Raw genomic sequence first — 26008 nt, 5'->3', positions numbered from 1 at the left:
CCAAGATGCTATGCTTATTAGAAAGGCTCCACATTCAGGACAACTGGTAGAACTGCTGAGTTACTGGGGAGGTGTCAGGAAGCGCAGCCTGGGGGGCATCTAAAGGACAGCCGTATTCTCAACCGTTGCAAAGACAGTCACACACGCACCAACACAAACAGCTTCACCCTCCTGGGTTTTTCTCTTCCCTATACTCACGCGCACACACACGCACGTGCCTCACGTACACTCTCACAGTCAAAAGGGGGGCCTAGGGGAGACCTCATGGCTGAATCAAATGCTGGTTAATGCTGCTGCTTTTATTACACCAAAGGTCTTAACATTTATTTGGAGAGGAACACAAAACTTGGCATACTGGCATGCATTCTCTACAGCACAGTTTTGGAGAAGCTCAAGATCACTGCACCCCACACAGGAGAACAACGCCGGAGGTGGCAGGGGGACTGTAGGTTCTTGATCTCTCTGGTCAGCAGACTACAGGTGCTTCACTACCATAGCAATCGAGGAATCTTGTGTGCTGGGCAGGTGTGTTTTCAACAGCTAAACAGGTGTGACAAGGGATCCAGGTGTGGGTGAGTCCCTAACACTTAGAGCCGAGAGTTATTCTGGGGTAAGTATATTCTCCCCAAACAGGTAGCACTGACTACAGGGGGGCATGCTTAGCACTGCATCTGAGCTCGGTTAAGCAACCAGGTGTCCTCAGTGAAAGGAATCCTGGTTTCAAAGGAAGAATAAGACATGATGGTGCTATCACAATAAGGCCACTAAAGTCACAGCGAACGAGGATCTCAGAGGAAGCTCTCACGACTACAGGGAAGCAGCTCTATCCTCTCTGACGTCAGGTGCCCCTCGCTGGGTAGGCGCCTGCTCTGAGACCTTCACCTGGTCCTTTCTGAGCTGCAGCACATCACTGAGCGCAACAGAGCAGAGGAGGGGGCCACACACGTTAAGGTCATGGGACATCACCACCAAGTGTGGCTGACTGTTGTCGGCAAATGTCTTGGATTCCTTTCCCGGTTGGGCTGGGTGCCCCTGTGTGTCTGGAGAGCTAATCTGAAAAGAGGCTGGCAAAGGACTTCCTCAAGCTCCGGATGGTCTCTGCCTTGGCTTCATCCTCATTGGCTGAAGACCGGAAGAAGGAGGACTCAGAGAAGCTGAAGGCATTTGTCAGGGACTGCGACTTGCTTGAAGATAAAAACCAGAGAGAATGTGAGAGGGTGGTGTTCCCAGTGAGGCAGGGAAGGACGGTGACACGAGGATACACGACCGGAACACCCACTCCCACCCCAGGGAGACTGGGTGGCAGAGGAGAAAGCCAGCATGGGGCATGCTAGCAGGCCCCTGGGAGGTCCCTGTGCTCTTTTCTTTACCTGCAGTGCTGCTCAAACAGGAAAGGATGGAGGCAGCGTGCGAGAGAGGGAGAAGGGGGAAAGAGAGAAGAGAAGGAAGGAGAAGGGAAAGAGGAAGAAGGGGTGGCTCAAGGGTCTTCCTTTCACTTAATGCTAAAGGGCCCACAGGCTAAATTTCAGGGCCCCAACTTGGCAAGAACTAATCCAGGAATCTCACACCCTTCCCCTTGGATGAAACGTAGCAAGCAGGGGCCAGTGGACTCTTGTGCTCTCTTTCTCATCAACTGTCCAGTAGTGGAGCCAGCATCAGAAGACCTGGGTCAAAGCCTTGGTCCCGCCTCTCACTCACTCTTGACCTTAGGAAGCCACGTGCCTCTCTGAGACTCGGTTTCTTGTTCGGTTTCTTAATTGTGTTATGTAGATGTCTGGTAAAATGATCGCTAGGCCTTTTCAGCTCTTTCTTTTTTGCTTTTTTCTCTGATTCCAGAAGAACCTTTTGACTTGGCACGAACTCTAACAACTCCATTTACCGTCCTTACAATGGGCGTAATCGCCCTTGCAGCCTTCCTCAGAGGAGCCTAATATGAGGTGTGTGAGTTTCAGGGTGTCCGGGGCAACAGAGATACACATCAGGCCTACACAAGGTTACTGGGTAGTTTTCTAATGAAAAAACCCAAACTGCACACATTTTAGGGACCAATTTTTCCCTTGAGACACTAGTGAGTCAGAGAGAAAAACTGTGAAGGCAAGAAGGTGGAGGGGAGGCCAGGCCCAACACTGCAGGAGAGGACACGTGGTCTGGCGACTCCATGGCCGTCTTCTCTCCTTCTTGACTTCTGCTTGTCTCCTTCCTGCTGGTTCCTGGCTCCAGAACTCCTCTCCCGGTATCTCAGCGCTCCCAGCCCTCCCCTGAACTCGGACACAGCCCCAGAAACTCCCTTCTGCAGGGGCATGAGCCTGTCTCTTCTCCCGCAGTGGCTGAACAGGTGCCCTGCCTCTCACTGGGCCTGCCTGGGATGAGCCCCAACATGCTGGCCTCTGGGAGCGGCGACTCCTCTGCATGCACAGGCCGGGGGCACAGGTACAAGCCTCCCGCTTGTCATCAGAGGCTGGCTCGATTCAACAGCTTCAGCCCAAAGGCGGTGACAGCCCACAGATCTGCCCTCAGACTGGGGCCAGAGTTGGCTCAAGAGAAGGTAGGCGAGATTAAAAAGTCAGCTGCAGAAAACGACGGGGTTGAGGGGAAGGTGTGAGGCAGGCGAGACATGAAATGTACCCTCGGCCAGAGCTGCGGAGCAAGGCCGGGGGATGGCCCTCCCATCATACAGGACTGGAAGACCCAACGGAAGTGGTCATCCGGACCACCCGAGCCCTCACCCTGGCTCTGCCGCTAACTAGTAGAAGGGTTTTGACAACATCAGATCTCTCTCAGCAGTGTTTTCTCATCTGTGCAGTGACTAGAGATGATCTCTGAGTGGCTCATCTGAGCCCCAAACTCGACAGCTCCCTGTTCTCCGTCCCTGAGAGTTTCATCTCTTTACTGAGATGCACTCACGGAACGCTTCCGATCCCCCGGGCCGTGGCTGTCTGTGCTGACAGTCATGACAGAGGTCTGTGGTTGGGGACCTTGAAGAGAGCCGTCTCTGGTTCTGGGGGAGGGTGGAGCTGAGCACCCAGGTGCTGTCCCTACCAAATGCAGCTATACTGTTTTCTAGGGGCCCTCAGTTCTGTCCTCTGAAGCAGGATAGCGTGACAGGGGTTTCTAGGGTTACTGTTGGGAATGAGCGAACCCAAGAGGATGGAGTTCCTCAGGGTCTCTATATGGGCCTCTCCTCTGATGACCACACCAGAAACCAACCTCCTTCTGACAAAGCTGAAGGTAAAAAGCTGAAATGGATTTAACTACTTCCCCCTTTTCCTTCTGGGCAGCCTTGCTGATTGGCACACCCTAAACTGTGAGTCAGAGGCAGAAAAGAGAATTAAAATTTTTTTTTTTTTTTTTTTTTTTTAGAAAGAGAAAGACACATATACACACAGAGAAAAGGAATGGAAAAAAGAGTGGGAGGGAGGATTAAAAAAAAAAAAAAAAACCCAAACCCAAAGCTCATATAAGAATGGGAGAGGGGGTAGTAACTGCTTTATTGCCACTCCCCAGGAAGAAAGGGGAGGGTTTGAGCTTCTAGCTAGACCTTAAGACTTTCACTTCCCTCTTTCTTGCCCTCCCCAATCAACCCAACCATGCCCCCCACAAAAAAAACCCACCAAAACCCAACCCCCGAAAAACCCCACAAAAATATCTTTAGGAGGAGGTCTGATTGAAGGTGCTTCCTAGCAGCTCTGGAGCCCAAGGCCTGAGAGGAGGGGCAGGAAGACGGGAGGGAGGAGCTGCTGAGTCGTCTCTTACTTGAGCTGTGGGTGAGGCTGGGGCTTCTGTGGTGGAGCAGCCGGGGGTGGCTGGACCTCTGCCAGGGAGCTGCCGCTGGAGGGTGCATCTCCGTGGGTGGTGGGGCCGCCCGAGGAGGAAGAAGAGGAGGAGGAGGAAGAAGAGGAAGGTGGCAGCGACGGTCCAGGGGGGAGCCGGCGTGGACGTAGCACCTTGCCTGGGGGTGGCATTCCTTGGGGTTGCCCAGGGCCCCCTAGGTTCAGTACAAGAAAAACTTCATAATTTACCCATATCAGAGGGTTTCCTTATTAGAATCTATGTCCCAAAGGGTGTGGCTATTTAATTACCAAAGGATAAGCTCTATGACAAGAAGCCATCCGAGGCTCTGAAGGGCTCCAGAGCAGGCCCCCGGTTACCCTCAGACGTCGCCGCTACACGCTCCTCCTCACACTCACAGCGGCTCAGTCACAACAGAAGTCGGAGCATGGGGAAGAAGCCATGGGATGAGCGGCCCCCATCAGAGGTGAGATCTCTTACGGAAGGCCCCCAGACCACAGGGACCACCCCTCTCCCCCAGAGGTTCCTCAGGTACAGGCCAACCTGGCCCACGGTGTGCTAGGAGGTCTCAAGTTCCACATTGTTATTTTGGAGTCGGCCTTAGTCTGTCCTGCTCCACGCCTGCATGTCTGATTGCTGTACCCCCAGCAGGGCTTCCTTTCAGCATTAAGTCATGCCCATGACTGGGACCTTTCGTGTCCAGTTGCCTCTTAGTACCATCCTCAGGGGCTCCAGTCCCTCCCAGGTGTATGTGGTGAAATTCTCCAGAAATCCAAGTCCCATTCTCTCCCTGGAGATGTTGTGAGCACCATTTGGCAAAGAAGAGGCCCCCCCCCCCAAAAGGACCAGGATCCCCTTCTCCCAACATGAGACAGAAAACCATGTGGTGACCTGGAGATCTCATTTCTCAGTCTCAATCCCAGAGTCCACGTTCACGTGCCCACTGGAAGGAGCTGGCTTACAGAAACTCAACGACAGCTAAGAGTTGTACTGTAACTTAGTTTTCCAGAAACACCAGGACACCTGTACCCTCTGGAGAGGCAGAACTGTATGTCTATACCATAGTACATCCATGATTGTAAGTCAGTTTCCCCTCTACACGGCATGGACTCCACTTTACCATCAATGACCAATTAATACCAGGGTGAGTTACACATAAATAAGTAAATAAGTGAATGAATGAAATTTTGCATGTTGAAGAAGTTCTAAGTTCAAATCAGAAAACTAGTGAAGATGGCAGATTAGCAGCGCATTTCATATTAACCAGTTTTTGCCTCTTCCAAAGTTTGACATCATTTGTATCAGCATTTACTTGTAAAGTACTGCAGGTTGATAGCTCAGCCTCTTGTACCAGAAAACTGAGTGCTTTCCCAACTGCACAGAGATGCTTGAATAGCCAGAAACTTTACAACTTAACACTGAAGACAGATATAACTTTTCCTTTATTGCACATTAAGCTGTACAGGAGTCACAAAAGAGAGGTACTTCAATCACACTTCCAGCATTGGCTGAGGGTCTCCCCGCTGGATTGGTACAAAAAAAGGCGACAACATCAGAAAAGAAATGGGTACAAAACACCTGAACGGCAATCCTATACTGTGACACGGATGCCCCAGGCCACAGAGTTGTCCTCAGCATGCTGCCTGAGGGCACAGGACAGTCAGGGTGTGCTGTCTGCTTGTGTTTGGCCCTGGGAGGGAGCCCTAGTCCCTTTCTCCCTCACCTGATAGACCGTGGCTGACACCACCACCCTGGAGCCTGACTAAATTCAAACGGCAACTTCGTATTTGTGGCTCACAAATGTCACATGAAAAGCACCTGAATGTTCACACGGATCACATGCAAAGAAGCAACACCACCGTCAGCTCACCGCTTGGACAAAAATAAATTAAAAAAATAAAATGTATTCCTCCATTCTGGGAAATGTTTCTTTATTCCTTTCTATCATTTCATCAGACTGGGAGGTATTTAAGGACCTGATTCTTATGCAACCCACCTGGAAGTGCTTAACTGCATATATATGTATATATTTACAACAGATCGACTACCATCGGCATCTACATCGTCTAAGGGAGGAATCGCGGACAAGAACATTCACACTCAGTGCATTTCCCTGTAGCTCAGAATTTGCCAGCAATCAAGACAGAAACCAGGGCATGTGCCCCTTGACACAGAAATCATGTTACACACCACCAACACCAGTTATTCCTCAAACCTGGCAATCCAGAAAGGTGACATGTCAGTACAGAAGTGAGAGGGAATGCAAAAGTAGAGCTAGAAGCACTTCTTCTAAAAGGCAAACTGCTGGCGTGAACTCCCACAGCCCACGGTGCTAGAGGAGGCCACTGGATGCCCGATCCTGGTCTGGCCAGGACATGGCAAGATGAGGCACTGACCCGAGGCCTGGTCTAGTAACTGCCTCATCCCTGCCCAGGAGCTGCATGGCGGAGGAAAGAGGACAAACGGGTGAGGGCTCTTTAAGAGCCACCGCTGTGGAACCACGGCCCCAAACACACAAGCTAAAATCTGAGACAGTCCCTCTCAGGAAAGATAAAGCTCTTCATTCTCTGGACTCTGGAGGGCTTTTGGAACAGCTGACAGCGAAAGCAGGTGCCCACCTCAGAGCTCTGGAGGCAGTGTACCCACTCGAGGGAAACGGCACAGTTTCGATTCGCTCCCATGTCGTGATGCCTCAGGAGAGGCCAAGAGAAGAATGGTTGAATCCTTTCCAGACTTCTCAGTAGCTCCCTGCCTTCTACGTCCCAAATTGCTAAAGAATTATCTCTGTACACAGTAAGCTTTGGGGAAAACGAAGCAGCCTCAGTTCCACAGAAGCGCACAGATGGCCAATTCAGAAACGGCAAAGTAGAAACAACTTACAGGGACTAAGATGAACACAGGGAGAATACTCACAAGTTCACTTTGATATTGCACGTCAGCGGCCCCATTTTTTTGTGTGTGTCTAATCTCATAGCTAATTAGTTAATAATAAAACGAAGGGTATACTGGGATGTCAAATACAGAACACGCTCCTGGAAATAGCTTATTCTTTATATTTCACGTCATCACTGAAAACACAAGAGCTCTACAGGCACGGCCAGCTTATTCACATAAACTCAAATGCACCAAACTTTAGCAAATGGAGAAAAAGATGGATGCCTTCAGATTCAACGGATGAAGCTACGGAAATAAGACCTTGAAAATCTCTTAAACTTCTATCTATTTACCCTAGTCATGCAGAAAGGAAGCAAAAAGCACAGTTCATTGAAGATCCCAAGCACACTCACGGAGGTAAGCAGGGGGTGGGGGGCAGTTTATCTGAGTCTGGGGGGAGAAGGAGGGGAGTTGGGTTTTATTTTTGTGGTCTTTGTTTCTCCCCTGTCCACCCCCCCACCCAGTCCTATTTCACCCCACATTATGTAATTAAAATATACTATCAAACCACCCAGAAGCTAGTCACACTGAACTTGGGAGAGGCACAATTCTTTTGTACACTGTTGACAAACAGCCCTGGAATCACAAGGTATACAGAGAGACATAAGTGAGCATTACAAGCACGAACAGGAACAGGTAAACAACCAGACAGAGGCACTGACACTGCATAGGAAAAACACAGTCCAGTCAGCCTTGAAAAAACGCAGAAATGGCACCAATGGGAGGGTCTGTTGCTCCCCTCCCCGCTTTCCTTTCTTTCCTTGTTTGTTTTTGGCTTAAAATTTCTGCTTTGAAAACTACCAATCGCTTTAAGAAGCTTGGACTTGTTTTGGCCCTACTGCAATGCCATTACAGTCGAGAATATACTGTAAACAACCTTGGGGGGCTGGCCGCTGAGGTGGGGTCTTGCTCGAGTCCGGATCCTTAAGTGTTCCACTCTGGAAGACAAAAATGCAAAAGAGATACAAACAAAACTCCAAGCAGATTCCAAAGAGAAACCCTGTGGCTCTGTGGCAAGGCTGCAGAGGGATCCGGTGGGATCCAGCGGGATCTGGCCCAGGGGCTTCTGCTGTTCTGGAAACGCCTCAAAGGGACTCTCAGCCTCTGGGTTATTGCCGGGGCCCAAGTGTACGCAGCCTGGGGCTTAGAACCACTCTGACAGGAGTCTCTGACACCTCCTTACCCTCTTTTCATTTCACTCCCTTGTAGACACTCTTTCTAGAAGCTTTGAGACTTCCAACAGCATCTGCTTTCTTCTCTGGGGGCTGCCCAAGGCCCAGCTCCCCTGGCACTCACAGGCCCAGCTTCCTGAGGAAGGATCAACACCAAACTCCCGAGAGTGGCTGGAGTGCCAGCGGGGGCTGCACCAGGTGGCTAGCCTAGACTTGGCTCACTTCTCCCGTGGAGTTAACTCTGGGGTGGGATCAGCCCTGGGGCTGACCTAGGGGTCAGAGCCACTCTTTGGGCTGGGCTGGAACTCCCACAGGGAGGGGCTTGAAGGAGGGGGCAGTCTTTTGTGTCCCAGGACCCTCCTTAACCAGAGGGAAGGAGTAAGATGTTAATGTTTGTGAAAGTGCTCAAGGCCAAGCTGTTTTTCCCTCTCTAACAGCATAATTGCATTTTACCCAACACCATGGCTCTCCTCCCAGGCTTCCTCTCCTCCCAGCTGTGATTCTGATTATGCCCCAACGGGACCAAAGATGCATGTGACTTCAGTTTGTCTAACACTTGTACCAAAGGCAGTGAGCATTTGGGGCTTGAATTTGGCAAGGGGGAAACGCTCCATGAAGCCTGGGGGCTGCCGAGTGTGCAGACGGTGATGCCAAAGAGGGAGATTCGGGGGCTTCCCTGGTGGCGCGGTGGTTGAGAGTCCGCCTGCCGATGCAGGGGACACGGGTTCGTGCCCCGGCCCGGGAAGATCCTACATGCCGCGGAGCGGCTGGGCCCATGAGCCATGGCCGCTGAGCCTGCGCGTCCGGAGCCTGTGCTCCGCGACGGGAGAGGCCACAACACTGAGAGGCCTGCGTACTGCAAAAAAAAAAAAAAAAAGGAGGGAGATTCGGAGGCAAGGCTGTGAGAGGCTCAGTGTGTCTTCAGCACACCCCACTTCCTCTTTCACTGCTCCTCTCCCTTGTGACAGGCCCCCCAGCCCTACTCCCACATTAAAACTGTTCCCCATTCCCATGGGCCTCCGATCTGGCCTTCAGGCCCGTTTTCAGCTCCACTACTGGGAGAGCAGAAGCGCTACCCTCTCCAGTATTCTGGTCTGTTAATGACAGCACTGCTGTCACAGTTCTACTAACAGGATCTCAGATAGGAGGCAGGGGGCCTTTGAAAGGTCCTGGTGCCACTGCATCAGAGGGTGCCCATTCTATCTACAATCCCGACCTCTCACAGATCACAGCAAGAACACCCACACTTCCTTTCCTTTCTTCCAGGGACTTTCATGGGATCCACGAGGTGGGTCTGAACCCCGGCAATGAAACACCCACACCCAGTAAGCCAGCTAGGGCCCACACCATCCAGTCAGCAATCGAGACCCATCAGTTCTTCCTTCTTGGCATCTAAGATTCACCATCTCCTCTTGACCAACTCTGGTCAGGCCTGTATCATTTCCTGTTTAGACTACTAGAACAGTCTCTCAAATCTTCAGTCTCTTCTCCAATCGATGTTCTGGATACCTATTATCCTCTTAAACCCCTTCTCTAATTGTATCAGTTTACTGCTCTAAATAATTTATAGCTGGGTAACATGATGGACAATTTTATGCAGTATTTCCCTTAAACCTCACAACAGCTCTACGAGGTATCAACATCCCTAATTTTTAGATAAGGAAACTGAGGGCCAACTAAGGCAGGTAATTTGCCCAGGGTCGTACTGAGGCAACTGGCATGTGAGCCCAGGCAGTTTGACCTTCTCTTCCCATTGCCCACAGGATGACGTCCACATTCTTCAGGCTGACACCAGAAACTTGCTTCAGCATGGCTGGACTGGCCCTTCTAGCCTCTCTCCCTCATGTTCTAAACTTACCTCCCTCATGTTCTAAACTTAGGCCACTCCAATGTTTATGCTAAATACCGTCCAGAAATACCTTTTCTCCTTTTCTACCAATCCAACCCAACATATCCTGGAGGTCTAGGTCAAATTCTACCTCATCCATGAAATCTCTCCTCTGATTGCCCCTTTCAATTCTGATCTCCTCTCTGAAATCCTACAATAGCACTTAATAGACTGTCTTGTTATCCTGAAGGCTGGGATGCTGCTGCTAGGGAGGCCGCCAGATCCTTGAGGGCATGGGCTATGAGTCTTCATCTTCTCATGAATTCCTAACAATTACAGTGCCCATTCCTTTCCAAAGAAAAATTGGGATATATGGTCTGATATGGTAACTATTTATTAAAAAGGTAAAAATACTTAAAATTGGGAGTATTTTGGAAAATTTAAGACTATCGCCGTTTTACCAATGTCATCAAGCACAGGACTGAGCACATAAGAGGTCCTTAATAAATGCTTATTAGATAAATGACCATGCAACAACAGTGAAGTCCAAAACGGAGTAGAGTAGAAGTCTTTTATGAGAAAAACGTTGTTAAACCATAGATGTTAAACCACACTGTATTGGATATCAACTCTGATTAGCAGCTCTGAAAATGCTCAGGTTAGCGAATTAAACATGAGGCCTGCTCCATGTGCCTGCATATTAGGTGCAGAAGGGAAAGTCAAAACAAGTCTCGAAGAAGCAGAAATTGTTTCCTTTTCTTACATCAAGCCTGAGTAATCCAGTCATGGTAGGGATACTTCAGTCCCAAGAGTTCTTTCCCATTGTGAGCTCTACTTTCTCTTGGCCTGGCTGCCAACTGGAAGAGAAGTCTGCAGGATGGTGTTTGGTAATGGGCGCACAGGATACCAGGGCTGCCTTTTTACCCAAGCTGGGTGTCAACCCCACCCAACACACACACACATACACACACACACTGCTGTTGGGTCTCCAGTAGTAAGTCTTTAAGATTGGGCAGCAGAGTGACTGAGAAATTTGGGCTTTGGGGTTAGGAAGACGGTGGGTTAAATCTAAATCTCCCACTTACTAGCTTTGTGACATCAGGCAAGTCATTTTCCCTCCTGCACCTGCCTTTCTTCAAATGGTTTCTATGATATAAAGTGAGGTTACCTATTTATCTACCTACTTACCTACCTACCTATCTATCTATTGAGACATCTATCGAGAGATATCTATAAGTACCTGTTCCTGGCAGGTGCTACAAAAGATACGACAGATGATGGTAATGGTGATGCTGACGAGGCCTTTTCCTCTGAAGCTTTGTTGCTTCTTAGGTCTCACTCTCATAATGGAATACCCCCTCATACAGTTTGTGCAGCCACTAGGGGCACTTGCCAGTCCCCTCCCCCAGGGCCTCACTTTGTACCACTGACAGCTGCCAATGATTCACCTCAGACATTGATCAAGAGCAGCTTAAGATGCTCTCCTCCCAGAGAACTGTTATCTTCAGAGACGGTTATGGAAGACCATAGGGCACAAGGTTAGAAGAAGGGCCAGTGGGCAAAAGCTCCAACAGGTAGACTTTCACTTACAGGAAGAACTTCCTATAGTAAAAACAGTGGAAGAGGCTGTCTTGGGAGATGGGTATGTTCGTGCAGAGGCTAGAGAATTACCTGACAAAGATACAGTAGGGAATATACCTTTATGGAATATGAAATAGATTAGATGAACACTACAGTTTATCTTCCAACTCTGAGAACCTATGAGTCCAGGAAAAAACTTAAAAAATCCCACAGATTAAGCTCTGATGGGGAAACTCACAGCATGAGCTGATAGGGGTAGTCATACCATGAAGCCTGGTCCCGGCTCTCCTCAGCCTCAGAAATATACAAACAAGACACCCAAGGATGAACTGAGCCCAAAAGTTCCCTTCCAAAAGCTTCAGCGGAAGAGCTCCCAGAAACCTCCTTTGCACTGGAGCCTGGGAATGTGCCTTGGCCACCCCTGTCTGGCGCCTAGGGAGCTTCTCCTGCCCCCGCCCCCTGGAGCCTGTGGACTGAAGACTTCCCAGGGGTTATGGGAGCCAGGAGAGTCCCCCAGGACTGTCCCTTGCCAGGCTGAGACTCTCTGGCCCTGCCTACAAGCCTTCTGTCTGCTGGGGCTGGGGGCCTATTCCCTATGGGGTTTGGCTACCATGGAATCTGTCTCCAGTCACCAAGAGCCGCCTGGGATGCCGCATTCCACAGAAGTCTGGCCACTCTGGCGTCACTGCCAAAGTCTGGCCTGTAGCCAGCCCACAGCAGGAACTCAGGGCCAGATTGAGCTGCAGCATTTCCCTCAGGAAGCTGAGTTGACTCAAACAGGTAAGAATGTGAGGTCCAATGCTTGTGCCCAGCTGCACACAAAAAAGGAGAATAAATGGCCTTAGGGCAGCATAAGGAAAACCCCCAAACAACCCTGGGCTTAGAGAAAGACGACAGGCTCAGAGGGTGTCAGCTTGTAATGCTGCTGCCAAAAATGTGATGCCGCTGGAGGTGCATCAGTGTCCCAGCAAGGGGAGGTCACAGGTCCACTGCTCTTTGGGCTGCTAAGCCTCACAGGAGAGCACTGTAATCATCAGTTCTGGGCACCTTTTTTAAGGTGGACACCAGTGGAATAAAATGGGTACATGGAGCAGACAGGATGGTGAGAAGTGTGAAATGACATCTTTCCTCATGGGACTTTGGGCAAGTTACTTAATCTCTGAGTCTCAGTTTCCCAAATGAGCCAAGTCTAAGGATTAAATGTGGTAAATGGGGAAGCCTCCAGGACTGAACAGAAGATCAAGGTTAGCCAAATGTAAATCTGATCAAGGTCAAGGGCTGGTGTGGGTAGTAGTGAGCCTCCTGGCATTAGTGTTTAAGCAGGGCCTGGACGAACTGTCAGAGATGCTGTGGATGGGCTCATGCAGTCGCAGGCAGGCGACTTCTACAGGCTCTTCTGGCTCTGGGCTTCCATGAAGCCCTGCATACACTTTTCGGGTCTTTAGGTGTCTGCGGTAAGAGACGAGCCCTCCTTAGCTGTGGAGTCCTGAGCCCAGCAAGAATGCAGGGAGGTGTCCTGCAGGCACAGGCTTTGAGGGGAGGCTGCTGCTGCTCCCCACCCAAGCCGACCGGGCTCGGGTCCCGCTGTGCTGAGGCCACTGGCCTTAGTGACCAGGGAAGCCAGGGAGAGGGGAGTAGGAGAGAGCTGGTGAAGCACGGGTGCCTCCAGGTTGGGAGGTTCAGCACGGGGCTGTACGAGGAGGAGGGCGAGGGTTCCCCCCCCACAGCACAAGGGCCAGCTCTCTCCATTCTTACCATCTGTGTGCTCTGGTGGCGCATCAAAAGGGCCCAGTGCAGGTTACTGCAGAGCGTCCTTGGAACTGGGGACCAGAAGATCCAGCTCTCCTGCTTATAAGCTGTGTGACCTTGGACAAATCATTGGCATTCTCTTTGCTGATATGTAAAACGGAGTCAGAAATACCAGCTCAAACCGTCTCACGTAAAGGTTGTGAGGCTTAAAATAATGGCTGTGCTTTGTAAGTCATAAAGTGCCAGGTAAAGTAATGATATGAGCATCATTACTATTATTTGAGTAATAATAAATATCAATCCAAAGGCATGACGCCTTAATGGTAGGATTTCACGCATCAGTGGAGAAGATATTGTTGGGTGGGCGGGGTAGGGTGTGGACTCTGGGCTAAGCTATGCCATGCCCTCTGACTTGTATCACTGACTTGTCCCAGCGAGGTCCCTGAAGATGCAGAAAAGTCACTTCAAATGCAGTAAATGTCAGCTCTTGAGCTGACGGGAAAGGAAATCACGGGTCTGGGCGAGAAACCAAGTCCACGGTTGAGGGTTTGTGGGGTTTTGCCAAAGGCACCTTTAATTTGCCATCCTGTGGCTTTCAGCAGACGAGCTGGGAGAGAGGAGCTCCTATCTGAGGTCCCAGCAGGCTGGAAAGCTGAGGAAGGAAAGACATTGACTCAACTCTTGAGAGCTGCTGGCCTGAGTCCAGCTGCCCCACCATGGAGGAAAGCCTGTGCTTGCTCAGCATATCTGAGACAGGAAATTGAGAAAGGGTCTCAGGGTCTGGCCCCAGGAAAGAGGCCAGGCCAAGCGCCTCGCCGGACACGCCACAGAGCTATTCTGATCAGCTCCCCAGGCCCCACTCCCCCGGTCCACGACCCCAGGGGGAATGAGGCAGCGGGAAGGAATGTGGTCGGGAGGCTGTAGGTTCAGCCAGAGCAAAGGGGACAGCGTGTTTTCAGGCACCTTGGGACCTTTCTGGGATCACTCCTGCAGTCCCCAGTGCCCAACTGCCTTCTTCTGAAAGGGTATAAAAGGCACCCAAGGATGAGCTCCTCCTCCTTTTGTGAGGGGAATTGCTGCTCCAAGGGCAGAGCTCATCGGATTGGAGCCCTCCCATAATCAGTGATTTCCTAACGACACAAGAAATGTCCTGTGGCGCGGTCCATGAGACCTATGGGGACCCAGAGGGCCAGGTCACCCGAGGTCAGAATGTCAGCTACAAGTGATTGAAGATGTCCCTTAAAAGTTAAGACAGCCCCAAAATAGTCAGTTTCCCTGAATAGTCTGTTAAGGGACCTGGTCACTAGTGACTTTATCTGAACCTGCCTCAAATCTCACATTTTCAGCTTATCCTCACAGGGGAACAAATTCCCTAAAGCAGTCCAGCTGTGGGAAGCAGGAAGGCCTTTCCTTGAAATTTACTTTTTCTGAACTGAACGAAGCCCTCTTAGTCCCGTGTTTGGGATCCTTAACTGCATGGCCCTTTAGACTCCAATGAAACCCCTTCTCAATCTTGGTCTCCTTGTACTCAAGAGACTTCATTTTTATGAGCCCTTTGTAGCTTGAAAGACCTGGCTGGAAAGGTTTTTGAGTATCTCTTTAGACCAGAGAGCCAGTGAAAAAGGACTTGCATAATGCCCCGGCAGAGGCCAGAGGTTATCAGGCCTCAGTCCTTCAATTCAGAACACTCATCACTGCCTTTCCCAGGTCTGTGGCTAGCACACGGCCTGCATCACAGCATCTTAGATCTGGAAGGAGATTTTTAAAAGTTGCCTGTTCCAACAGCCCTAGCCCCCAGCCCAGCCTTTCACAATGTGCCTGACAAGTGGCTTGGACATCAGCAGTGACGTGGCAGCCACATACCGCTTTCCCGAGCAGCCATTTCCTCTCTTAGCATCAGAGACTTTACTCACGTCTTCCAGTAGGCTTGCCTTTGGCACCAGTTCTGCCCCATGACAGCTGTTGGAGAGCTGAAGATACTGAGTCATGGGCTCCTTGAGACTACTGCTGCTTCACGACAGCCCCTTTAACTTTTACTCATAGAACAGATCTGCCAAATGCCCCAACCTCTAGGTCTCCCTCCTCTGAGCACCGTCCAGTTAGAGTTCGTCCTTGTTATGCTGTGACCCTCAGACAGGAAGCAACATTGGAGGTGTGCTCTGATCAGCTCAAGATCGGGGAGGAGCCTCATCTTCCTCCTGGACACATTATGTGTGTTAATGTTTCCAAAGGCTGAATCTTAGAATCACTCCTCATGGGTCTAGCCCATAGCCAAACAGAAAGCCCATGGTGTCCGAAATCCCTTCATTAGCAATTCAGCCCTTTGGCTCTGGAAGATTTTACAGGAAAATAAAAAGGGAGCCATGTAATAGGAAATGAAAACAGACTAGCCGCATGAAGAAGAGCCCTAGGACACCACCTCTGCAGGCATGACCTGAAAGCTCTGTCCACCTGCAGTTCTCTCCCTGGTTCCCCCGAGTCTCAGGAGTAGCACCTCTCCAGAGCCCCAGGATGTAAGGCCCAGCTCAGATTCCAGACGACAGACCCCAGGATCAGTGAGTGTGACAGAGAGGGGAGAGCAGGCCTACAGGGAAGAGGTTCTGGAGGTAAACAGCCTAGAGGCTTTGGCCACCACTGGCCACCAGGTGTCACTGCCACCTTGAGAACAGTATCCCTAAGGCACTCCAGAGTAGAGGGTCCTTTGCCATGGCCAACTCTCAGGGCAGCCCTAAAGCCGGCAGGCCAGCCAGGCTGAGACCAAGCTGTCATCAGCCAGAGGAGGCTTTGCCACTCACCCACTCCCTGCTCTCAGAGACTTAACGCCTCTCACACCCTCAGAACTGGGCACAGCAGGTGGCCTGGGCCCAGCCCCATGACTTTGCTCTCTGTTTCCTATAATTAACCCACTTTGGTCTAGGCAGTTGGCTGACAACAAGATAAGGGAGGCCCTCTGCTCACCTCCCCTGTCCCTAACCTCCTTTAGGCTCTCTTTTAGAGTCAAAGAAATGAAAGCTTTAATAGGGGAGCTGTAGGCAAGGAGAGAGAAGGAGAAAGAGAGAAAGGTAGACAAATGGCTAGTCATAAGTCTGTCCTGGTCTTGACCTAGAATACTGGGCAAGAAGTAGCATCTAGGGCTTGTGACTCAGGCCAGAAGCTCTCGCAGCCTGAGCTACAGAAGAAAGAGGCCAGCAAGAGGGGCCTGACCATGAGGAGTGAAACGTGAGTTAGTGGCAGCACCTGAGGGCTCAGCTCGCCATTCAAAGTCCTGGCGGGAGGGGGACCTAGGTAACAGGCTTTGGTTTACATCTCTTGCACTCTACTAAAATTGTTCATAGAATCCCAACACCAACTCCAATATGCTGCTAGGGCTGTTAAAGACACTTATTCCAACCGGGAACTCGTCCAACAAATATGTATTGCAACGGCAGATCAAGGAAGGGATAGGTGGGAGTGGTTTATCACTGTTGTTTATATAGAATTGCTGTCACGTGGTGATAATAAAAAGCAGACAGATTAGTTTTGTTATTGCTGTTCAACTTTTCTACCCACGATAGACTGTACCTGGGCAGACCATGCCCCCACCCCTCCTTAGTGTACCCAGGGTACATCCAGTGGCTGCCAGGGGCTGGCCACTCTGCCAGACCTGAGGGACACAGCAGTGAACAAGCCCTACTCTTGAGGCGCCGACATTCCAGTGGAAGAGACAAAGAGACACAGATGAGAATGATCGTAGCCGACAGCAAGTGATGTGCAGAAAATTTAAAAAGGGAGGGGTGGTAGCCAGTGACTAGGTGGCAACTTTGGATTGGAGGGTTTAGGAAATATGTTATACAATCATGAAAGAGCCAGCCATGCAAAAATACGGGAAGAGCACTTCAGAGAGAAGACACAGCTAATGCAAAGGCCCTTACCAGCATGGCGAGGGCACAGCGAGCTAGGATGGTATGAGGGCACTGCATTTATCACTGTGGCCCTAAGTCTATTAACTAATTTTAAGCACATACTTTGGGGTAGGCCTGTGCTAGTCAGTGAAAACACAGACAAATAAGGCTCGAAAGTATCTGAGAGACATTTGCTAAATTAATTAAATTATGTATGTAGTAAAGAGTTTGGCCTTGCCCAAAGACAGATCTGGCCTTTACTCACACCCCCCTCCCCCCTTGGAAAGTAGCCTCTAAACTCTTGGAATTTCCTGAGTGACAGGAGTGTCTCTGTTATTCAAGGTGGGGGCCCCTCAGCCCACCTGATGGTGCATGATAATGAATTGACTCACGGTGGGCCCCTCAGGCCCCTTGGTATTAGACTGACCTCCAGGGAGGGGAAAGTTGGAGACTTGAGTTCAAGGAGGTGATCAATCAATCAAGCAAGCCTACAAAATGAAACCCCAACAAAAACTCTGAAATTCAGGTGAGCTTCCCTGGTTGGCAACACTCCATGTGCCTTATCACATATGGATGCCAAAGGATAATGCATCCTAAGGACAAAAGCAGCTTTGTGTTTGGAACCCTCCCAGACTCTGCCTCATGCATCCTTCTTTCACTTATATTTGACCTGTATCCTTTCCAATAATACACCTGTGAGTATAACAGCTTTCAGGAAGTTCTGTGAGTCCTTCCAGAGAATTATTGAACCCGAGGGTGGTTTGGGGAACTATCTGAACTTCCTGCTGCTGTCAGGAGTGAGGGTAGTCTTGTGGAGGACTTAAGGGCCTTTAGACTTTGCAGCTGGGCTGACTCCAGGTTTCATGTGACCTTAGAATTGAAAGGGATCTAAAGATCATCTAATCCAATTCCATTTTATAGGTGAGGAAACAGGTCTAGAGATGGGAACTGACTTACCCACGGTCATGTAATGTCACGGCAGAGTGAGACTAGCTCCTGAGTGTCTTGACTCCCAGCGTGGTGTGCTTTCCACAGTTTTACAGTTTCTGTTGTAACTTCAAATGTAAGGCTCAGCAGAGAAAAACTCACCCTGAAGCCAGACTGGCTTTGTTACAAGGAAGTTTTGCAGGTGTGCCTGTATTTAGGGAAGCTCATTCCCTACCAGGTTTCCTGCCTTGACTCTGACATATTTCTCTTTAAAATATTTAAGCTGAAATATGTAATGTTTACAAAGTAAGGGACTTATATGAAAGAAGAATCAATGCTTTCATTGGGTGAAAACACTTTTTTTGGTAAATTCTTTCTTTGTTATTGAACTTCTATCATTTTCATATAATCTAAATTTTATTGTTAGAAGAGATCTTAGCGATTTGTTTTTGGTTCAACCCTTCATTATACACGCAAAGATGCTGGGGCAGAGAAATAGAAATCTACCAAGCTGACCTGGTGAGTCAGTGGCAAGGACAGGCTGAACTCAGGTCTCCCGACTCAGCGTAGCCTTCATTCAAGTCAGGATGATTTCCCTTGAGGAGGCCAAGACAGTGTTGCACGCATTTATAAAAGTACTTAAGCAACCTTCACAGGATCCCAGAGCAGCCCATTTTTGTTTATCTTGCCTGGGCAGCAACAGGCTCTCCTACTCTGTCATAAATTGTTTAAGCAGCTACCAGACATCCTCTGTATTTCTCAGTGGGTAAGGGGGGAAGGGGGCTCTTGTCACTTTTCCTCTGGAGCAGGAATGAACATCAATCTGCCAATCCCATCACTGAGACAGTGCGGACTGAAAGGCAAGACTAGGACTCAAACACCTTGATTCCATCAGATTTACAAAATCATAGAATCTACTACGGGCCTCATATTATTTTAACCAGGAAAATCTTTTTATCACCTCTAGTTAAGTACAATATTCAAATAATGGGCTTGTATCTCTAACAAGCAACTGAAGTGTGTTCTCCTAATTACCCTACCTAATTATCTAGTGACTACATTCCTGAAGCACAGGAACAGATTCTTGCACTTGGTCAGAGGCCCCCAGAGCGTGAGCCACCTATAGAAGGTGTGAAACAAACACAAGAGCTAATCTATGGTAACATCCCGCCAGATGGGGCCACTCTCAACTTGGATACCCAAAGAGAGCACAGATGTTTCTATGTTTCTATGCTATGATTCTGTGATGTTCAAATGATGAGAAGATAAATATGGGCTAATTTGCTTCTATACTAAATAATCCAGACTTTTTAATCTTTTTTTTTTTTTTTTTTGCCCTCTCCCCCTCCTTTTCTTCTTTCTTACTGAAAGATTTCAAGAATCCAATTACTTGGCTCCTGATTGCAGTATAATCCCAGCACTGATCTTTAGAAAAGGGAGTGATGATCTCAAAGCCTAAGGCTGTAGGGAACCCACACCCAGAGGCTGCTTACGTAACAACACAGGTAGCCTTTACTGAGCATTTACCGTGTGCTGTGCCATGTGTTAGGTTCTTCACTTCATCTGATCCTTGTAACAGCCCTAGAAAATAAGGGCTGTTGTTTAGATCTCTCCTGAGCCACGGATATGGTCCTCGTGCAAGGTCACAAAGCCAGTAAATGGAGAGTCCAGGATTCAAATCTGAATAGTTCCTGCTTCAAAGCCCACATTCTGAATCACTATTCTATTCCACCTCCCTAACTGAAGTAGGATCTCGAAAGCAAGATTGCTGAGAGATTTTCATTATAAGGGATAAAACCTGAGCCCTGGAAAGGGTAGTAACTTCCCCCCAGAGTCACAGAGCTGTTTAGGGGAAGAGCTAGTCTAGGACTCAGTTCTTGGATTCATTGTCCCAAGTTCTTACTACTCTATTATACGGTGGAAAGAAGAGTTTGGCGATACTTTTGAAAAATGAGCTACCTCTTAGATGACTGTCTTTAGCCCACTCTGGTGCCACGGGGCCTGAGGTTTCACAGAAACCTCAGTGTGGATTTCCCACTAGACCTGCAGCTGGAATACTGTCACTGTGAATGTGACTGCCTGGAGTCATACACCACAGTCAACTGGAGAAGGCTGCCTCGTCTCCCTCAGGAAGGAAAGCAGAACTCGAATATGAGTTCTACCCTGTCACTCTCGCTCAGAATGAGAGACCTGACTCTCCCTCTCTCCAGACCAGGAGATTTCTCAGAATCACCCTTCTTTCTCTACAAATGCAGCAGACCTCTCAGGCAGTGAACAGCTAATGAGAGATCTGATCGAGCCCTTTCTCAGATACCTCCCAGTTTAAAAGTCCCAGGGGAAACAGGTTCTGGTTCCCTGGAGTCTTCAAGTTCAGAGGGAAGGGAGCCAGTACTCCATCTCTGGAAAGTTCTAAAGCTGATCCTGCAGCTTGCTAATGAGAAGGTTTCTATAAGGGGTGGTAGAAGATAATCAGGTGTCCAAAGGGGAGGGAAGGGAAAGAGAGGGAGAAGGAAAAGACTACACAGAGCCCACGCAGGCCTCTAGGTATCTGACCTCTGCTCCATCCTAGAGCCACCAGTCCAGAGCAGTGGGCTTGGCAATGGTTCTTGGCTCTCCTGTGTCTCCTCCCTGCTTACCTGTGGCTGCTGAGTGGTTAAGGGTCTCTGAGGAGACAGGATAGGGGTCCTGGACAGCAGCTGGTTCATCTTGCTGATGACCAGTTCGGTGATGAGCTGTCTGTCCTCCACTTGGTGTTCCCCAATCAGCGGCATACTACAGTCCATGACCTGGTGGAGGAAGTGGCCCAGATTAGGAAAGGGCCTGGAAACATCCAAGGCCTGGTACAGTCTTTCAGAATGAGCAGGACTTAAGCCAGCAGAGAGAGGTTGGGGTGAAGTTGGTGCTTTTGTCTTCGGCTAGAAGCATGTTCCTTTGCATATATTGGCCTTTATCCCCTTCTCCTGCAAGCCTTTGCCTTGGGCCTCCCCCAGACTTCACCCATGCCAGGGCTCAGTGAGACTTCAGTCTGGTGGCTGAAGGTGGTGGGGAGAAAGAGAGAGCAAGGAGAGAGGATGCCTTCTCTTCTCACCACCAATCCAATTTTTCCTGTACCTCAAGGTCCAGATCAATACTCTCCTCCTTGAGGGAGTGTCTGCTTGCCCAGGATCATAGACTCTGGAGTCCAACTCTCTCATTCATGGCTAAGAAAACTGAGGCCCACCGAGAGGCGGAAGGTATGACCATCCAGAAGTTACATGCCAAGCAGGCCATGGAGCAGATGCCGAGCCCACTTTGGGCTCCTGACACGAATCCTCTGCAAATACCACCAATTCTTGGCAAGGAGCCTCTCCTGCTCCTGGGAAGACTGGATGGGAATGTGTGTGAAAGACTATATGGCCACTGACTCTCCCTTTAATACAGGAAAAGAGTCAGCAAAATTGTGCCGGAGGCTCAGGCTGAGTCAAGTGTCTCAAAGCTCACAGAAGGGCTAAGAAGAATCTCCTGCACCCAGGAGACCTGAGTTCTAGTCCAGGCTGAGACACTGATTCACTATGTAGCCTTGGGCACATGTTCATGGCATTAGGCCTCAGCTGTCTCACTGGCAAAATGAGCAGACTGGACCAAATGATTCCCAAGACCAGCTTCCTGAGACCAAGAATGGCAAAACCACTAAAGTCTTCCCAGAGGAGTGGCAGGCTAGGACCCAGGAACCCAAGTCTGGCATCTCTTACCAATGGTGTGGGTCAGCCTAGCTGGTTAGAAATAACATCTCCCACTGGCAGGTGTGTTTTTGCTATGCATACCCCCTGGCTGTGTCATCTGGAAACCTTCCCAGGGCTCAGGAGACTCTAACATAAATGCAGTGCGTGCTGCCCATGTAGGTCTCAAGCCGAAAGCCTGGCTTCCAGCCTAGGGGGTTGTCTCTTACTGAGATACTGTGTGGGCCAGACTCACCTCAAAAATGTAGTCTTTCCCATCTTTGCCATGCACAGCTTTGACAGCACAGATGTCCAGGCCACCAAACATCTCAGAGCAGGTGTCCACCCACAGCTTGTACCTGGAGGGGAGGGGAAGGTGTCCCGAGGCTGGGGCATTAGTCCCATGCTCTCCTTGCTGCCTCTACCTCTCCCAGCCCCCGCCCCATCCCTCCCGCCCTCCACCCCCATCAAATACACTGCCTTGTCTACAGGGCCCTCCTGCTTTGCTTTCCAGATCCTACCTGCCTTCCCAAGCTCAGGGCAGGTCTCACCTACTCCAGGTGGCCTTTCTTGGCCATGCCAGCCCACAGTAACTCCTCCTTCCCTGGACCTTCTATGGCACGTCCAGTCTTTATCTACACAATTCAGCACATAACCCATTCCTGCCTGATCTTGTTAACTGGGTGCTTGGGCCTTTGTGTTCCATCTGTCTGGCCTGATCAGAGGCTCCCTTTGGGCAGGGCTCATTTCTTACACCTCCTCATTTACGGACGCCTCCCCTTACTTACCTGTCTGACATGGCGATCTGCTCCAGCATTGCAGAGCCAGTGTTTGTCTTCCAGTTCCCTGAGATCGACGTCCTCCTACAACAAGGTCCCGCCAGGACAGGACAGACAGTGAGCCGGGCCAGCAAGAGGAGGGCTCACCGCCACTTTCCCCACCTGCTTCTCCCGCAAATAGCCGGGGGCCTGTCTGCTGAGCCTAGAGCCTGGCTGCCTCCGCCAACCCCGGCCTGCAATTCTCTCCTCCTTTCTACAAGAGTCCCACCCAGACTGCTCTGGCTCCACGGAGCCTTTCCTGATCCTTTCAACCAGATGAGCACTTGCTCTCTTTAGAACACCTAGAGGACTTTGCCTACACCTCACTTAAAATCCTGCGTCTACTTTTTACTTTAGTTATTTGAGCTAAGTCTTCTGTCCACAAGTCTATTAATCACTTGAGGGTATATATTTTGTCTTGTATTCCCAGCAGCCTACCCACTTGGTATCTAGGCTGAGTTGGTATATACAAATTGAATTCTATTGATGCTGGAAATACCCTCAGGGTTCCTGTGAATATCTCCCCATGGCTTCCTTACTAGCTCACTTATTAATTCACTAGTTAATTTCGAGGGCCTACAGTATCAGCAACATGACTCTGGACAAGTCAGTTAACCTCTTCAGGCTTAAGCTGCCTCATCCACCACATGCAGCTGATCGAGTCAGGTCCCCAACCCCTTCTCTTCCATGCCCTCTGCACCCTCCCTCCAAGAGCATGTGTTAGAGTCAACTAGTCTTGGACTAAATAGGAGGCAGGTGACCTGGTTTCTGGTTCTGGATTTGCTCTTGACTGGCTCGATGACCTTGGGTGAATCGCTTCAACTCTCTGTGCCTCCCTTATCCCTTTGTAAACACAGGGTTGTCATGAGGACCAACTGATACAGTTTTAAATAAACTGTAAAATACCAAAAATATGGCTTTTAAATTATTAGTGTTCACTCAGACACAGTCAAGAGGAAGGGGATGGCCTAGGGGACAGAAAAGCCCTGCTCAACTACTGACAGAGCCCTTCACCTGCTGTCCTTATCACTCACTATGACTGAAGACAGGATGATGTGCTTCTCTGCTTAGCAGTTCTCAGGAGTATTCTCGCAGAGATCTGATTTCAGACACTGAGAAACCGAGACACACGGCTGGTACTTCAGAGCCCTGAGCCAGCCCAGTGAGCCGACCGACGTGGCAGTAACAGCTCCTCACATCTGTACAGTACTGACTACCTTCCAAGGCTCTTCCTTCCCAAATCCCTCGCCAGAGCCTCACTGCAACCGCCCTGTTGTGAATAGGCTGCGATTCCTGCCCCCACTTTACAGACAAGGAGATGAAGACGCAGAAAGGTTAGATGACTTGTCCAGCATTGTATATCTACTCAAAGTAGATACAAGATACAAGATACTCAGGACTCTTCGTTCCTGCATTGTGCTGCGCTTTTCCCTACACCCCACTACCTAGTTCAGAAAAGGTGAACAACTGACAGCTGAGTGGCTTGCAGAATATGAATAGAAACACAAAGACAGATCATAGTACAAATAATGCTGTCTTTCTAACAGTGGTGGTTCACAGGTGTGTTCCTGTGGCGAGGATGGACTCCTCAAGGACGGGGGCAGAGAGTCCCTCACTTCCATGTCCCCAGCACAAGGCCACGGTACATAATAGGGTCTCAGAAACTTTGAGTAATAATAATGTCCCTTATACTTTACACCTTTCTCTAACAACGGGATGCAGGGCACAGATCCATGCAGGCTACCTGGGGCACGTGGGAGCAGAAGGGAAACTGAGAAGCCATTTAGGGAGACTCACAGGTCATCCGACCTCCACAGAGGGACCCACATTACTGCCTACTGACAGCGGAGCAGGAGCTGCGCACTCTTTCCACCGACCGTGGCTGCCTCTAGGTCTCTAGGGTGAGGGCTGGGGCAGGAGGGAAGAATCTCAAACCTTATCCTGACTATGGCCAAGTCAGTTCCTTCTTCTGAGAGCAAGAGAATGGCCAAAAATTTGGGGAAGAGGAACTGAGAGGGCCTAAACATTCCCCCAAATAACTGACGGTCCCCTGCAAATAAAAAAGTAAGTAAATGGTCATCATCAAAAAATCTACAAACAATAAATGCTGGAGAGGGTGTGGAGAAAAGGGAACCGTCTTGCTCTGTTGGTGGGAATGTAAATTGATACAGCCATTATGGAAAACAGTATGGAGGTTCCTTAAAAAACTAAAAATAGAATTACCTTATGACCCAGCAATCCCACTACTGGGCATATACCCTGAGAAAACCATAATTCAGAAAGAGTCATGTACCACAATGTTCATGGCAGCTCTATTTACAATAGCCAGGACATGGAAGCAACCTAAATGTCCATGGACAGATGAATGGGTAAAGAAGATGTGGCACATATACATAACAGAATATTACTCAGCCATAAAAAGAAACGAAATTGAGTTATTTGTAGTGAGGTGGATGGACCTACAGTCTGTCATACAGAGTGAAGTAAGTCAGAGAGAGAAAAGCAAATACTGTATGCTAACACATATAAACTAAAAAAAAAAAAAGAAATGGTTCTGAAGAACCTAGGGGCAGGACAGGAATAAAGATGCAGACATAGAGAATGGACTTGAGGATATAGGGAGGGGGAAGGGTAAGCTGGGATGAAGTGAGAGAGTGGCATGGACATATATACACTACCAAATGTAAAATAGATAGCTAGTGGGAAGCAACTGCATAGCACAGGGAGATCAGCTCGGTGCTTTGTGACCACCTAGAGGGGTGGGATAGGGAGGTGGGAGGGAGACGCAAGAAGAGGAGGATATGGGGAAGTGTACGCATAAGACTGATTTGCTTTGTTGTGCAACAGAAACTAACACAGTACTGTGAAGCAATTATACTCCAATAAGGATTTACTAAAAAAAAAAATTATAAACTTAAATAAAGTAGGAATCGGATGAATAAAGGTAAAAAAGATTGTGTGCTTCAGTTCTTCATAAGGGCTTTTCCCTGCATACTTACTGAGGGCCTACCACACGCCTGCTACTGTTCAAGGAAGCAGGGCCACAGAGATGACTCCGGTTCCGCCTAGAGAGCTCAGAGGAGCGTGGTACAAATACCCAACGTGTGAAAAGCGCTCAACTAGAGGTGTGCAAAGGGTTACAAGAAGGGAGTGCAGGGAAGGGACTCCTAACTAACTCCAGGGGTGGGGAGTGTACACACTAAAAGGAAAGATGAGGGAAGAAAAATGAAAATAGATGGTGAGAGAGGGAAGCTGCTCAACCCTGACATCTGCTCAAGTCCTGAGTGGCAAAGATCAAATTCATATATTGTAATGTTCTCTCTTTGTAAAGAAAAACACTACCTTAACATTTTTTACAGTGTGAAGTTAATATTTCCAAAACTGGACTCGTAAGCCATTTGCATTCTTATGTATTTTATGGAAGATCAGGTAGTCTTGAAATCTTTTCTTTTTCTAAATTGTACTGGAGGAAACGTTTACCTTTCCATTCTGGCAAATGGACACAGTTACATGGAGAAGTCATCTATTCTCATAACCACTAGGCTTTTAACGTTCTGTGGTGTTTGCAGGGCTATATCGTTACGTCAGGAGTTTCTTAACTTTTTCTGTGCTCTGGCCGCCTAGTGAAGCC

General features: G+C 49.2%; 1 protein-coding gene across 1 annotated transcript in view; it reads right to left on the bottom strand.

Annotated features, from left to right (window-relative positions):
* Positions 1-339: 339 nt before the first annotated feature.
* The window catches only part of SYN2 (synapsin II), a gene marked incomplete at its 5' end in the record, with an annotated part of 152173 nt that continues 126504 nt past the window's right edge, over positions 340-26008 (bottom strand). Inside the window, 6 exons of the mRNA XM_082663729.1 lie at positions 340-1184; positions 3754-3985; positions 7601-7661; positions 20498-20647; positions 21816-21918; positions 22348-22422. Of these exons, the coding sequence (XP_082519855.1) occupies positions 1049-1184; positions 3754-3985; positions 7601-7661; positions 20498-20647; positions 21816-21918; positions 22348-22422 (757 nt within the window). The 3' untranslated portion in view covers positions 340-1048. The remainder of the gene's footprint in view (positions 1185-3753; positions 3986-7600; positions 7662-20497; positions 20648-21815; positions 21919-22347; positions 22423-26008) is intronic.

This window comes from Grampus griseus (assembly GCF_964374135.1).
Source record: "Grampus griseus genome assembly, chromosome: 10".
Lineage (NCBI taxonomy): Eukaryota > Metazoa > Chordata > Mammalia > Artiodactyla > Delphinidae > Grampus > Grampus griseus.
This window is presented reverse-complemented; position numbering and strand designations above follow the sequence as displayed.